At 36.1% G+C, this 14990-nt stretch overlaps 2 protein-coding genes across 10 annotated transcripts in view; both read right to left on the bottom strand.

Moving 5' to 3' along the window:
• qsox1 (quiescin Q6 sulfhydryl oxidase 1) overlaps positions 1 to 11161 on the bottom strand; it is a 30910-nt gene extending 19749 nt beyond the window's left edge. Inside the window, exons 1-7 of the mRNA XM_067414162.1 lie at positions 10833 to 11161; positions 9765 to 9865; positions 8435 to 8483; positions 7643 to 7745; positions 7153 to 7243; positions 6670 to 6815; positions 1381 to 1515 (exon numbers count right to left, since the gene is read on the bottom strand). Coding sequence (XP_067270263.1) covers positions 1381 to 1515; positions 6670 to 6815; positions 7153 to 7243; positions 7643 to 7745; positions 8435 to 8483; positions 9765 to 9865; positions 10833 to 11121 — 914 coding nt within the window. The 5' untranslated portion in view covers positions 11122 to 11161. The remainder of the gene's footprint in view (positions 1 to 1380; positions 1516 to 6669; positions 6816 to 7152; positions 7244 to 7642; positions 7746 to 8434; positions 8484 to 9764; positions 9866 to 10832) is intronic.
• A 2497-nt stretch (positions 11162 to 13658) lies between these two features.
• The window catches only part of cep350 (centrosomal protein 350), a 44470-nt gene continuing 43138 nt past the window's right edge, over positions 13659 to 14990 (bottom strand). For all 9 annotated transcript variants that reach the window (XM_067414152.1, XM_067414160.1, XM_067414158.1 and 6 more), the window contains 3 exons: positions 14756 to 14902; positions 14478 to 14600; positions 13659 to 14302 (listed from right to left, as the gene is read on the bottom strand). In XM_067414152.1, the coding sequence (XP_067270253.1) occupies positions 14141 to 14302; positions 14478 to 14600; positions 14756 to 14902 (432 nt within the window). In that variant the 3' untranslated portion in view covers positions 13659 to 14140. The remainder of the gene's footprint in view (positions 14303 to 14477; positions 14601 to 14755; positions 14903 to 14990) is intronic.

Below are 14990 nucleotides of genomic sequence, written 5' to 3'. Positions count from 1 at the left end.
TATATATATATATATATATATATATATATATATATATATATTCTCTTATATAAAAAATCTTTGTTAGTGTTTATCTGAAGAAGTCATATACATCCAGGATGGCATGACAATTTAGGTGACCTATCCCTTTAATTATGATACATCATTGTTGTAGAAACCATTACTACATTAAATAACACTTAAAGGGACAGTTCACCCAAAATGAAAATTCTCTGATCTTAAACATACCCTGGTTATACTTCAAAACACAAATTAAGATAATTTTAAAGGTGCACTATGTAACATTATTTCAGTAAAATATATATATTTTTTAAAAACAGTAGGCCGGTGTTATATGTTTTGTTTAATTGAATACTTAAATGTTTCCAACTATTTGTAAATCGTGAGAAAAATAGCTATTTTAACCAATGAACTGGGACGTGAGGAAGTCGCCTGTCAATTGCATCATATATCAGCGTTATCCTCGGTTTACGGTTCCATTTTGTAAAAACTCTTTACTCTTAGCAGTGTGAACAAACTTCATAGCAGCCGCCGAGCAAACGCACAGAATAACTTGCATAATTTTCAACGCACTTAGATGTATCTAATTTGATAAACAGAGCTGCATTACCTCAAACTCATGACCATAAAAGGGAAAATGGCGCCGGCGACTGTAGCATAATAAAAGCCCCGCTGCTCGTGAGGAGTATGTTGTTCATCTCATAAACTATCGCTCCGGCGGCCTTGTTCAGCTCCTCCAACACTGAGACGTGCTCTGCTATATACTAAAGGAACGTTAATAATTACATCCATGAACATGATTTCTGGAAAAAAAAATATCTGAAAAGATTATAAAAGATATCGTAAAAATCAATCCATATGAATTGAGCGGTTTATTCCAAGTATTATGAAGAGATACAATCACCTTGCGAACATAAGAACCAATGAGGTAAGTTTTAGCAAGTGAGAATGCACAAGCTTCTGTGTTTACCATATTAATGGTTTAACATGCTCTATACATTCATGTTTATATCTGAATGTAAGCCTAGAATACATCTCTTCATAAGACAAGTCTTATCGGTTTGGAATGATATAAGGGTCAGTAAATTATGACAGAATTTTACATTTTTAGGTGAACTATCCCTTAAACAAATTAAACTTTGATTTATGAACGTTCAAGAATACATATTTGAATATTTATTAACTACTGATTTGTTAAGTGTAATACGACTTGATAAAATTATCATCCGGTAACATTTCAGTGCATTTATCAGGGCACCATGTTAATCATTAAATTATGCATTAATATGTTAATTATGTATAAATGCAGAAGACAATGAATAATTTTGAGGCTTAAGTGGCTCAATGGTTGATTTATTATAACAGCTAGTGTTCACTAACTTGTTAAATGGCCTCCATTCCTGTAGAGTTGAGTTCTTGATGAGATCAGTGATGGGAATCTGGGGTTTGCCTGTCCGCACTACCCCTGGCAACCTCTGGAGGGCATATGAGTAGAAGGTTCGAGCTTCACGGAGTCTAAGAAGAGAAGCAAAAAAGAAAACAATGACCACTAAACAAACATGACCTCAAGTATGCAACAATATTTGACAAAAGAATGATGAGGAACTGTCATGTCTGTCAGACTGCAGAAGAGCTCAAAATACATGTTTATAGAGCTGCTGCTGGTTGAATTAGTTAAATTTAGGACAGGAGTTAAAAGAAGAGTTAAAGATAAGTTTGCGATTTAGATTAGAGACAGGGTAGAAACTGTCACTCTACTTCCAATAAGTAGTATGTCATGTTCATAGTATTCATAAAACAGCAGGCAAAAAATGACCTACCGCATCTGACAGGGCAGATAAAGCATGTTCGGATTGCATTCAAATATGAATACTTAGGCTACAATACATAACGGGTAGAGATATTCTTCGCCAAATGCATTAGGCTACTCTGACAGTATACAAAGAACAATTATAGACTGGAAGTGAGGTAAAACATTTAATTTGTGACTATAAAGAGACAAATATATCGTTCAGGCAGACGTTGAGATTCTTCATAGGATTTTCTTTCCTTTTTTTTACATTTTGACTTTCATAGTCCCATATCAACGAGAGCTTTACAAAAAAAGAAAAGAAAAAAGAGAGAGAGGCTTGGCTGTGTAACAGAAGTGTTACTTCCCCTTAAGTTTGTGTACTTTCAAAAATATACAGACAGCGGATGAAAAAAGCCCCAGTTATCATTAGCCACACCACATAAAGGCTGTAGCGGGCTCGACTCGATCGCACTTGGTAATCTTGACATTAAAGGAAGACGATGTGGCTTTTTAATTTTTTTTATTTATTTAAGCACATAAAACACCAATGCACCAGCACAAATACGGCCAACAGAAAACTGGCTACTCTCCTCTTCAAACCATAACAAACAATCTGAAAAAGGAAATAATTAAAGAAAATGGATGTGATCTGTGTCCAGGTGACCGTGAATAACCAATAAGAAATAACAAAAAATTAACACACTTACAGTCATATTACTATGTCGGCCTGCATTAGCACCACACGCATGCGTCGTGGTGCTCCTCTTAACAGTTTCAGCCAATAAAGAGCCGGCGTTCTGACATAGAACTCGGAAATGTTGCACTTTGTTTACTAAGTGAACAACATATGAGACTCGCACAGAAGAAATTGTTGAATAAAAAGTTGTTATTGTTGAGGTCTTGCTGCATTCAGGTATGTAGAGGTATTGTTGTCTTTATTACCTTTCTGGGCATTGAATGTGGGAATATCGTTGCTGTCTATGTGGGGTCAAAAAGCTCTCGGATTTCATCAAAAATATCTTAATTTGTGTTCTGAAGATGAAGGTCTTGACTTACAGGGTTTTTTAATGATATGAGGGTGAGTAATTAATGACAGAATTTCCATTTTTTTGGGTGAACTAACCCTTTAAAAGCTGCTTCTTTTATTAATAGAAAGTTCAATAGAACAGTAAGAAACATTATGTAACAAATGTCTTTACTGTCACTTTTGATCGATTGAATGAATCCTTGCTAATTAAAATTATTAATTTATTCAAGAACAACAACAAAACTTTACTGACCATATCTTATTATTTGGCATTATACCTGCCACCAGGGCTTGACATTAACTTTTTGCTCGCCAGCCACTGAGGCTAGTGGTTTTTAAAATGTATTAGCCACTCAGTATTTTCACTGGCCATGGTTTTGACATTGATACCATGGGGGAAAACTGGCATATAGATATTTTTAATATTATCTCATGATTTGGCAGCTGGCACATTAAGCAGATCCATTATACTGTTCCACATGTGTTTTCTTTCTCAACTGTTTATGTTCACGTGAATACTCACCATGTTTAAGCTCAATAAGAAGCGAAAAAGAAGTTACGTGCCAACTTGCTGTGAGAGATGACTGAGAGAGTAATGAAAGTGAGAAAGCGCAGTTGGTGTCACGTATCTATTATACAGTTAAGTGAGTACTGGAAGCATTTCAGATATTTCACGTATTGATATGCATCAAAAAATGTTTTTGTATACTACATTGCACTTAGTTTATCATTTCAGATGCCTCTTTAAAAGACTACAATTAAGAAAAATATATTATATATAAAATTCAACCTGCCAGAGTAGCTAATAGTAGGAGTGACTGTGTTAAACGCTTCTGCTGAAATCCACCAGCATTTGGGCGGGTTGACGGGTGTCATGCCCTGTTTGCCACTGTACCACTGGCTACGACAGTTTCTAGATATAAAATTGAGTCTTAAATTCCTTAAATTCCAAACCTTTCTAAAGAATTCTGGAAATGAACTTTTTTTTCCAAATAACTATTAAATGTGTCTAGGAATGCATTGAGCTTATACTCCCATGTCTCTCTTCCCCGGTTTTCCACTATCATCCATTTACCTTTCTTCCTCGGATGAACAGATGCTGGTTGTGGCGTGCTGATGAGATGTCATTACTGATCATTACCCTCTTCACTAACCCTGGCAATCAGACAATAAACACCACTGTGCATTCCTGAGTCATTCGCACGGGAGGACACACACTCCCTCATCAAACCAGGCTTCAATCAACCCTCGTGGGGGGAGACGGGGCAAAGCCCGAGGTCCCCAGGGTCTGACGGCACGCTTCTGAGCCCACGAGGACCTGTTCGCATGGGAAGATCGTGGAGATATCGTGCGTGTGTTTGTGTTTTTGTGCATGCTACACAAGATCAATCACGCATTCAGACCTGACGGCACGCCATCTGTTGCTCTGCAGAGCAGGGACTGTTTGGCAGGTGAAACACAAAAAAGGAGCACTATTGTTTCGACGTTGAAGATTAAAACCCCCCTCCACACAAATGCACACACCCTCTGCACACCATCAAGGAGGACCGAAACAACATAAGCCAACCATAAATCATTTCTGCTTTGCATTTGTCATCTAAAGAGCCCCGCACCCATGCCAAGTTATTTTTCTCAAACAAGCATAACAAAGCAAGCAAACCTCTGATTTATGCTCCTGGTTAGAAATGATTATGAAAGCTCTGTGATCTTGAATGCATGTATTAAAACTCTGTTGTATCATTAACATGGCCAGATGTTGTGGGATTCTTCCTGCAATGGCTAATGATCATAAAACTGAGAAGAAGGGATCAGGCAAATGCTAAATGCTTAATTATAAGAATCTAAGAGTTAAATGTCTCAGCTCTAGCTCATGCTAATGCATCAAGAAAGAGAGATTAAAGGTCAAAATTAAAAGTCAATGTGTTTTTTCTGAACTGTTTTATGAAAAACAGATCAAAATCTAGAAGTCTGATTGTTTGGAAAAGTAACAGCACACCTCACCTCAAAAAGAAAAATGATTTGAGGTCTCATAAACAAACAGTAAAGGATAAGTTAAGTGTAATGCTTTAGTATGACAATCTTAAAGGTGCCCTAGAATGAAAAATTGAATTTACCTTGCCATGGCGAAATAATAAGAGTTCAGTACATGGACATCACATACTGTGAGTCTCAAAGATCATTGCCTCCTACTTCTTATGTAAATCTCGTGAATCCAAAACGGCACAGAAAAAAAGTGCTTCTCAACATTAACCACAACAATAAAATCCAAGATCATTCGTTTGTTCGCCCCATTTCAAGCAAGCTTCGCTCAGCGTCTTAAACTGAAGAAAGTGGCAACTATATTTCCTGCAAGCAGTAAGTAGCGATTTTATCCACTTATTGATTGTTTAAACAATTTCTGATTAAATCGAAAGTTTCTTAGAGAGACAGCATTGTCTAGATGACGCAAGATGCTAGTACAGTAACAATATAACAGTTAGGAAACACCAAGTACCATACCAAACTAAATAGTGTGTCACACACACACACACACACACACACACACACACACACACACACACACACACACACACACACACACACACACACACACACACACATACACATACACACAAAACAGAGATGAGAAACAAATTCTGTCAGCACTACTTACATAAAACATGAATACTTTAGAAGATATAGTTTAGTTATACCCTAGATATGAATACTTCACCATTCCAGGGAGAAACATCTACATCCCACTACCTAATGTACAGGTCACAAAGAGATTGTAAAGCTCTTTGCCAGGCCTGTACCATTCTTGGTTTATATTCATTAAATATAGCTAAGGTGCATTTCATTGTAACTATTTGTTGCATATTAAGTAACCACAGTTTTGAGATGTCTGCCTTAGTGTTCCACCAAAGTGGGATTATTGATTCCTTTGCAGCAGTGAAACCCCAAAAAATTATCTTTTTGTCTACTATATCAAGGTTCAAAGAAGAGACATCATTCAGCAAGCGCAAGGATCCGGAGCGATCTTATTGTTAATCAGTTGTTCTAAGTCCCAACAAATTTGAGTCCAAAAATGATTAATTACTGAACATTCCCAAAACATGTGATACATTACCAGTTATGGAACTTTGACATAGAGCGCAGTTAGGGTCAGATATTAATCCCATTCTGTATCGTCTTTATGGTGTCTCATAGACTCTATGGATAGTTAATAATGAATTAACTGATGAGCCCAATTTCGAGATGTTTCACTCATATTTGACCATAATGAGAGCCAATCAGGATGAAGTCCAGTCTGCTTTAAGTCCTTTTCCCATACTATCTTAACTGACAAATGTTACACTGTGTTTTAAAAGAGAATTATACATTTGTGAAACCAGGCCTCTAGAATCTTTTCCAGGATCAAACAATCCTGCCAGTGGAAGCGAAGGTAGTGATGTGTTCCATGGAACTCCGTAAGTTTTCATGGCTGATCTCAGTCTCAAATAAAGAAAAAAAAAGAAGAACCAGGTATGTCAAGCAAAATCTGTAGATTATTAAATTAATATAAACCATCTTTACCATAAATGTCTCCCAGCGTACAAATTCCCTTAGCAGCCCAAAGTGGGCATGTGAAAAGGTTTCTTTCCTGTCAATATATTAGTGTTGTTCCATAAAGGGGAGAGTGTTTGAAATTTAGATACTGTTTCTTTTTTCCAAACTGTCAAACAATTAGCAGTTATAGTGGCAAATTTAACTTTACATTTCTTGCCTTCTAAATAGTTATATGGAAGATCTTGAGGCCTGTTCGGCTGTACCACCTACCCTACCTTTAATTTACATGATTTAATCAGTCTAAAGAAAGAGTGGCACTTACACTTTCAGTCTAGAGAAGTTTCCGGAAGAGTTGTACAGGTAGCAGGAAGGAAAATCGGTCACACCAAACCTGGACACCAAACTTATCTCTGTGTCCAAAACCCTGCGCACAGTTATGTTCTCATACTGCAACAAATCCAAGGTCACCTAAATAAAATAAATAAAGGAATAATTCATCATCATCACAAACAAAACAACGGCAAAAAAAGAGATTCTAAAACTCTATCCTAATCTAACCTAGTACATTAGTATATTGTATTGTATATTATTTTGTAGAGAAAAATCCTATTCAACAAAAGGTATTCTGCATTTCTTTTCCCCAATGTAGTCTTAATAGAAAAAAGCATCCTTTTTGAAGCTTGAAAATCCAGGGGGAAAATTATGAACAAATTAGTCAAAAAAAAATGTGTTCCATGGAAGGAATGGTAAATAAATAATGACATAAATTATTCCTTTAAATCATCTTTGTGTAAACTGATCTCACCTCTCTCCCCACATAGGAGTTTTTATTTTCAAACACAAGAGCGAGGTGCTTCACATTGCTGGTCTGAAAAAAGTTGTCTATTTCTGCCTCGCTGTGGAGAGACAATAGATTAGATTCAAATAAGTTAAGAAAACGCGGTCTGACTAATTTTACACATATTTTATGTGCTGGCTCTCAGAGGACAAGAAGCTTTTTTATGTAAGCATTCCCTGCAATGATTTGACAGATGACACCAAAATGGAGAAATAGTATGATGCAAATGAAGCTTTTGGTGTGTCATTTTCCTTCCCTTCGAGTGACCTTTTGCACAGCAATGTCAAGTGAAAGCTCACAAATCCAACACACCCCTAATGCCTTGTACATTACAGAAATGTTAAATCTGCAAAGAGATTATAAAACATGAGATCCAAGTCCAAATTTGTAAGATTGAAAAAAAAATGAGGATATGCTTTAAAAATTGGAGTAGAAAAGTAATACATTGTGTTCCAACCTAGCGGTCTCTAAAGGTGGACAAGCTGGCGGCCAAGCCTCGTTGTGCATCTCCAAATTATCAATGATGTAGTGCCGAAGGCCTCTCACATCCCTCGCGAATCCTACATGGACATATATAAAGGTAAAGTCATGCACATCATCATAAATATCAAAGACCTTGATATTGGATTGGATATTTAAAGGGATAGTTCACCCGAGAATGACGGTAAGGACAGAGGGAAAGATTTTTCTAAAAAGTGTTCTGAACGTGATCCCAACGATAGCGTTTCTCTATATTGTTATCATTATAGTTGTGGTGTGGACTCTGCTATTAGAACTATATCTTTATCGTTATCATCCTTGGTGTGAACGGGCCTCCAGAACATAGCACAGGAGTCATCTGGATTACTATTATGATTATAGGGGCTTGACAGCAGAGGTCAATATGCTTCACTTTGATAGACTGGAATGTCAATTTTCTGTCATGCTTTATTTTTGGCTAGCGCTTTGGACCACAAGAATCTGTGGATATTCAGCTTGCCTTGACTACATGTGGAATTTCTAGTTCCTCTTCCCAAATCCTCCCAAATTCCTCTGTCTATTTTGGCTGGAATGGTTTAAAACGTTATTTTCTCCCCTGTTCTTCTTCTTCTCTAATACCCATAAACATCCTGAAATGTGGAATTCTTTCTTACAGAGGGAACAATGTCAGAAGGGGTTTGGGACAACACAAGCATTAGTAACTGGGAGAAATGTTTTAATTTTGGATTGAACTAAATAAAGTATAAATAAAAAAAAAAATTTTTTTTACCTCTGTGCTCCTCCCCTCTGAACTCACTGTTTGAATAAGCAGGGAAGAACTGAGAAAAACAGAGGAAGGTTAGTAACTTTGCTACTTGAGACGTTCACATCAGTTGCCCCACTGACAGCTTTAGTCAACAGCTTTTCCATTTACCCCCCCCCCCCCCCCCCAAAAAAAAAATCACCAAAGCTGTGGAAGAACTTTACTCTCTCCCTTCATGAGAATGACCACTTTATTTTACAAGACAAGAACACAAACCCATACTATCATTTATTTTCCAGGTACAAAAATACCCACACAGTAGAGGAACATCTAGTGATGAGTTTCAGGATGTTTTTCTAAAGGACAGATGATAATTTAAGGATGAGCAACAGCTGAATGTTTACATGGAGAACAGACAAAGAACTGACAGGTTATGTTACATCAGTCTGTCCCTCTGGCTTCAGAATAGCCCTAACCCATAGTGCATGACTGAACAGTTATTCATGAATAAAACGGATTCATCTGTGTGGAAAAAAACTCAAGTCAAACTACTGCAATCGGCAATGGGCCTCATTCATGAAACACAAGCAGAATGAACCTCTGTGTAAATTCATTTGTTGTGAGAGCAACAATTTTATGTTAAGGGTGGTTTTATTAAAAATATACACATATAAAATATGCATAAGGTAAGATAAAACTGCATTGCTCAGATGTTGCTTGCATTCCCAAAGTTTAAAATATTTTATTATATTTCAACTTTGTCTCAAATGTTTTATTATGCTTGCATGAAGTCATGAAATATCACAATCTTTCAAAAGTTTGAGGTTGGCAAGATATTTTGATTGCATTATTAATTGTAATCTTACGTTTGTTTTATTTTTTAAGAAGTCTAAAGTTTTCTGTTGCAATATATTTCAAAATGTAATTTTAATCAGCAATTACTCCAGTTTTCAGTGATAAATGATCCTTCAGAAATCATTATGATATATAATAATTAAAATGTTGAAGAATTATGTGCTTTTTAACATAATTATGAAAAATATTACCCCCCCCCCCAGATTCCCCGATGAATAGAAAGTTCAAAAGAACAGTATTTATTTGAAATATAAATTATTTGCAATATTATAAATGTATTTACTGTAACATTTGCATCCCATACACACTACCGTTGAAAAGTTTTGGGTGTGTATAATAAAAATAAAATAAAAAAAATAAGGACATACATGTCATTTTACAGAAAACAACATATATATTAAAAACATTAGCGGGCTTTTCTTTCATACAGGAAAGCAAACATTGAACTGTAATTATGAGCAACCACAACAGCACCAATAATTGTACTCTACAGGCACAATACCTTCAGTGAGGGATATCCTGTGATGCCGAAATTGGTGCAAACTTTTCTGTTGCTTTCGTCAGCACAATCAATAGCAGCCAGATCCACAGCAGGCTTCCATTCTACAAAAACAACACAACACAGAAGGCTGAGTTTATGAAACTGAACTTTTTTTTTTTTTCCAAATTGATTTTAGTTGCGTGCTGTAAGGTTGCAAAAAAGAAAGTCTGGCAAGGAAAGTTTAAAGGCTGTGTTATTATCACAACATATGCTCCAGTAACCTTTCACAAAGGGGACTTCCAGGTAGCAGAATAGTCTGCCGACAAGTGTTTTTGATGAACAAAGATACTGTCAGCTTTGATTAACATCTCTGAAAACTCAAAACTAGAGCTAAAGAAGAGGGGGGAAAATGTGCACTTTACTGTGATGGTGTCTGAAAACCTAAATTAATTAGACTAGTCTAAATGCCCCAATTATGCCCATAAATGCTGGCCAGGTAGATAGTTCACTTGGCATGCTCACTTGGTAGACAGCTGACTAGATCACATGATACATACTAATTAAACTCACTATGTTGGTAGCTTGGGTTGTCACTTATAGTTAACACTAGAGACATTGCTTGTGTATGGTATAGGTCAATGCATTTGCAAAAAGTAAACTAGGTCATTATATCACCTAGTTAGCTGTCTGTGTAAAACTGAGAAAGCTAGACTGTAGTTTAGTGGAAAATGAACACATAATTGAGGTTATTACAAGATGCAGGTTGAAAGTTGTTAAAAATAGTTGGCGCAGATTTAAATGTTTTGCATCTGTGGGATGGCAGGTCAAAAGCACAAAAAGTGGTCGTGTAACCAAGGTAAAACCATAATAAATGTATTTAAAATATCCTTTAAAACCTGTTAATGCCATTGTCTTTAAAATGGCCATTGCCATTTTGACAACAGTGTTGGTTAAAATCAATAATGCCATAGTTTTATTGTAGTAACAAAAACAGTAACTATGGAATTTCGGAGGAAACGGGTTACCATGGTAAATTATATCGTAGTTAAAGGAAGTCCAAAAGGAAATATAGTGCTATCCTATACTAACCTTTAATATCTCTGGCGAGGCTTTTCCAAGTGGGTGAGAAGGCGACACAGTGTCCGCACCAGGTCGCGTAAAACTCCACGAGAAGAGCCGCGGTGGAGTTAAACAGCACGGAGTCTACATTCTCCGGTGATAAAATAATAACTTGATCCGATGCGGTGTACAGCCCAGCTTCGGCGACTAAAGGGGACAGACTTATAAAAGAAATAAAAGCACATAAAAAAGAGTTAAAAGGATTCAATTTGTTTTTTGCCGTGTGACAAGACGTGGCACCGCAGCTCCACCGCGCCATCTTCCCCTATTCAGCTCAAACTAAACTAACTCTATTAGAAAGTGATAGAAAGTTTACTGCGACTGGTCACACGTTCAATTCCCTCCCACCTCTCTCTCTCTCTCTCTCTCTCTCTCTCTGTTCATAGAGAAAGAAACCTGCATTGGTGTATTATCACTTTAACGTCACATTCGTTGATTTTTTTTGAAACATTTTTTAGGAAAAAAGCCTAAAAAACACACGGAACCATCCCTTTACGTAATCAGATTTGTCATAAGTCTCTGAAAATACAAATGCTCTGAAAATTCCATCCTTGGTTCCATCCATTATCCTTTTTATTACAATTAATTTAAGAACAACACAACTAATTTAAGAACATATTCCATTAGAACAATAAATTATTAGACTTAGTAAGCCAGAGTAGGTTTGGCGATTCCTATAGATGTGTATTGACACCATGATCCATGTTTAAAAATACCCTTTGCTCAAATATTGATAAATTGCATATTCTCCTCGAGTCCAAAGTTTCTGACGGCACATTCCACCCAGAAAAACTTTGAACCAGTGTTGATACTGAAAGAGACCATGGTTCACTTTTGGAGGGTAACACTGACAGTTTACAAGGTACATATCACCAATACTGTACAGTATACTTTGCTGTCTCATTAGCATTAGTGGCACAAATTAAATTGAACCCATTGAATGTGTTAAACTTGTGTCTAACACACAAAACAAATTCTAAATTGATGAATTTAGATTTTAGAATTTAAAAATTGTCCCACTTTAGAGGTATAGATTTTCTGGAATGTATTAAACTAATAAAATCATACAATATCAGAATTTGTTACAATTATGTGAAACTGATATTTTATTCAATTTCTATAAAAATATTTGTAATTAACCAAAAAAAGTTACTTTTTTCCCCTTATACATTTTTCTATAAAAATATACAAAGTTGCACATCCTGTGCCTTTGAACAATATCTCTGAAAGGTACACAATGAACACCTTTAAAAGTAAACAAATGTATCCTTGTGCCAGCAACAGTGTAACATCACTACTCACTTTTCCTTAAAAAGACAAATACATACTTTAAAACCGTTCTGAAACAAATGTTCTCACAGCAAAAGTTATGACTGAGAAATGGTTCATCTTTATTTACAATGTCCAAAGGATCAGTTTAGTTAACAAATATATCTATAATATGTACATGGAAGCAAAAGGAACCATGTCCATTTTCACAGCAATCTTCCATGAGTCCACTCACAGGAGATAGGCGTCGACTATTTACATAGGTAAAACAATTTACAAGTCTTCAAAGTGCACCTCCGTCACTCACAGTACATCATTATAAATACACATACACTTACAGGATGAAAAAACATTTTTATGACCTAACCATTTAAAAGTAGAAACTGATTATCAAACCATTTGTGCCACACGAATCCTAATTCCCCCCCAGGCAGAGCATTACTCGCCCATAGTTAAAAGTTTAAACCTATTAGCCAAAAAGACTATTCTCGGAACGAGGTAGAGATCTCTGTTACCTACAATTAGACGTGCTATTAGATGAGCGACTGATGCTGGGTGTCAGAGACTCTGTTTCTGCATAGATGAAGTTTAACCCACTGACACGGCACAATACTCTAGACCTAACCCTACAATAATGCTGCAGGTTAATATAGGACAGACTGGCTCAGAAAGTACAGCTTTAAGAGATGTGAGAATGGGCTGGTTACAGCTAATTAAACATCTCAGACATTATGATCATAGTATGTTTCTGATGAAACCAGGATTGTAATGGAGACGGATTTACAAACAAATATATACACATCGCAGTATTTGTAAATAACAGAGTTTGGTTATAAAAAAGGAGATGGACGTGCTGAGCCCTTGAGCTATTCCTCTGAAAGGTACACAATGAGTAAAACGCCTCCTAAAGGTAAACATATGTGTCCTTGTGCCAGCGATAGTGTATCATTAGCATTTATCCTTCCGTAAAGACAAAATGTACATTAAAAAGGTTTTGATGACGGATATACACACAAAGTAAGGCAGACATGTACATCTTGTTAGAGGTTAGAGGTTTGTCCAGCTATTAAGAAATAAGTTAAAACAAGATTAAAGCCAAAGGGACCGTTATGACAAGTCAAAGGAAGGCCGGGAAAAGTCGCTCATGCATGAGCAAACATAAAGGAGGCACTTAAAACAAACGGGATAAAAGGCAAATGTTAAGGCTAGAACCCAGCATGTCAGTGTTTAGCACAGTTAATGTGTCAAATTCAATCTTTTGGCATCCAGTAACCATAGCATGTGTTTGCCAATACAACATTGCTTGTAGGAGCAAAACAAAAGCACTAAAAGAACAGTTTTCCTGTTGCTTTTTAAAAAAGCAGAGTTACTTACATATTTTTGCATTTTACATTATCTTGCATCAAATCCCTTTACATTATATTGCCATTTAAACATTCAAATTGTACTTATTGTGCTTAGTTCTGCAATTAATCATGTCAATGGTAAAATAATCTCTTTTCTTTACATACTTTCAAATTTTACTTTCAAATTCAAATGTTACTCTTTTAAAAATAAAAATAAAATAAATTAATAGGATTAAAAGAAAAAAACAAAACAATTATTTGTTATATACAATCTAACCTGGAAAGAGAAAGAAGTCTGTTAGTCTTCAGGTCTGTCTTGATTTGATCTGACCCATTTGTATTTTATAAGACTTGAGAATGGCATAGCCAGTTTTAGCAGCAATGACGAACAGACACAGTATGGGGAATCTGGACCCAAACAGCTGCTACAATTAACACCGGAACTCCAAGATATGAGTTCATCAGACTCCCCGAATGAGAATGTGATTATCTCCAAAACAAGATGTTATGGCCTTGAATCCTGAATCCACTATAGGTCTTGTTGTGGACTGCACAAGCAGACTGAAAGGGAATTCCTCCCTGAATGTCCTTTTATGCCAAAGCCTGGACTTAATGTTTAACAGAAGGTACCTAAAACATTTCTCTGTACAGACTGGAGCATCATCAAAGAGTTATTTTGGATGACTTCTCTTGGATTTGGGTCAGAACGTCAGCTGTGTCTTTTAGCAAGGCATCAAAAATCCCATCCGCTAGCTGCATCTTTACAAAAAGTTCATCCTCGTCATAGTTCACCCACTGGGATTCCTCCTCATGCAACTCCTGGACCTAGAAGTGGAAGAGATATTATGGATTTATTTATTTATTAAGTCTAAACTGCATACTATCCTTACCACAGTTAAGCTTTTCAGGTGGCAACATTAAAATGGATATACTCCATGGTCAGCAAGTGCTTTGCAATTTGAGGCATTAGCATTCTGAATGTGAAGTTAAAAACACTTACTAGAATGTGGTCTACTCGGTCTCGCTTTTTCCGTCCAAATTTGATCATTTTCTGCCAGTCTGTTTTCTGGTTGTGCTCTTTCTTGAGACCACACAACTTTAATACCTCAGTGGTGACAAACTCCTGAAATAAAAAATAAAAATACTTAAACATACTACTTAATATTATATTTAATAGTATAACATTATATTAATATTACTCTGTACTTAAATGTATAATTTAAAAATGTAAATATGTATAATTTTATATTCCCTGCATATTGACAGTATCTCGCATACCTGGACTGTTGTGATGTCATTGGGGCATTTCACTCGATGAAAGTAGGTGGAATTAAGGCGACGTGGCTTCATCCATTGTGGCAGATCAACTTTGGGATCTTCTGCATATATGTCTTGAATGACCTCCCACGATAAATCAAAGACAGCCTGTAAATAAATACAACATAAAACATTTTTACTAATTCTCCTGGGAATGTCCACAAAAACCTTCCCATGGTTAAACAAACACTTAAAT

Source organism: Pseudorasbora parva, chromosome 13 (genome assembly GCF_024679245.1).
Source record: "Pseudorasbora parva isolate DD20220531a chromosome 13, ASM2467924v1, whole genome shotgun sequence".
NCBI classification, from domain to species: domain Eukaryota; kingdom Metazoa; phylum Chordata; class Actinopteri; order Cypriniformes; family Gobionidae; genus Pseudorasbora; species Pseudorasbora parva.
Note: the sequence above shows the minus strand (reverse complement) of the source record. Positions and strands in the feature narration are given on the sequence as shown.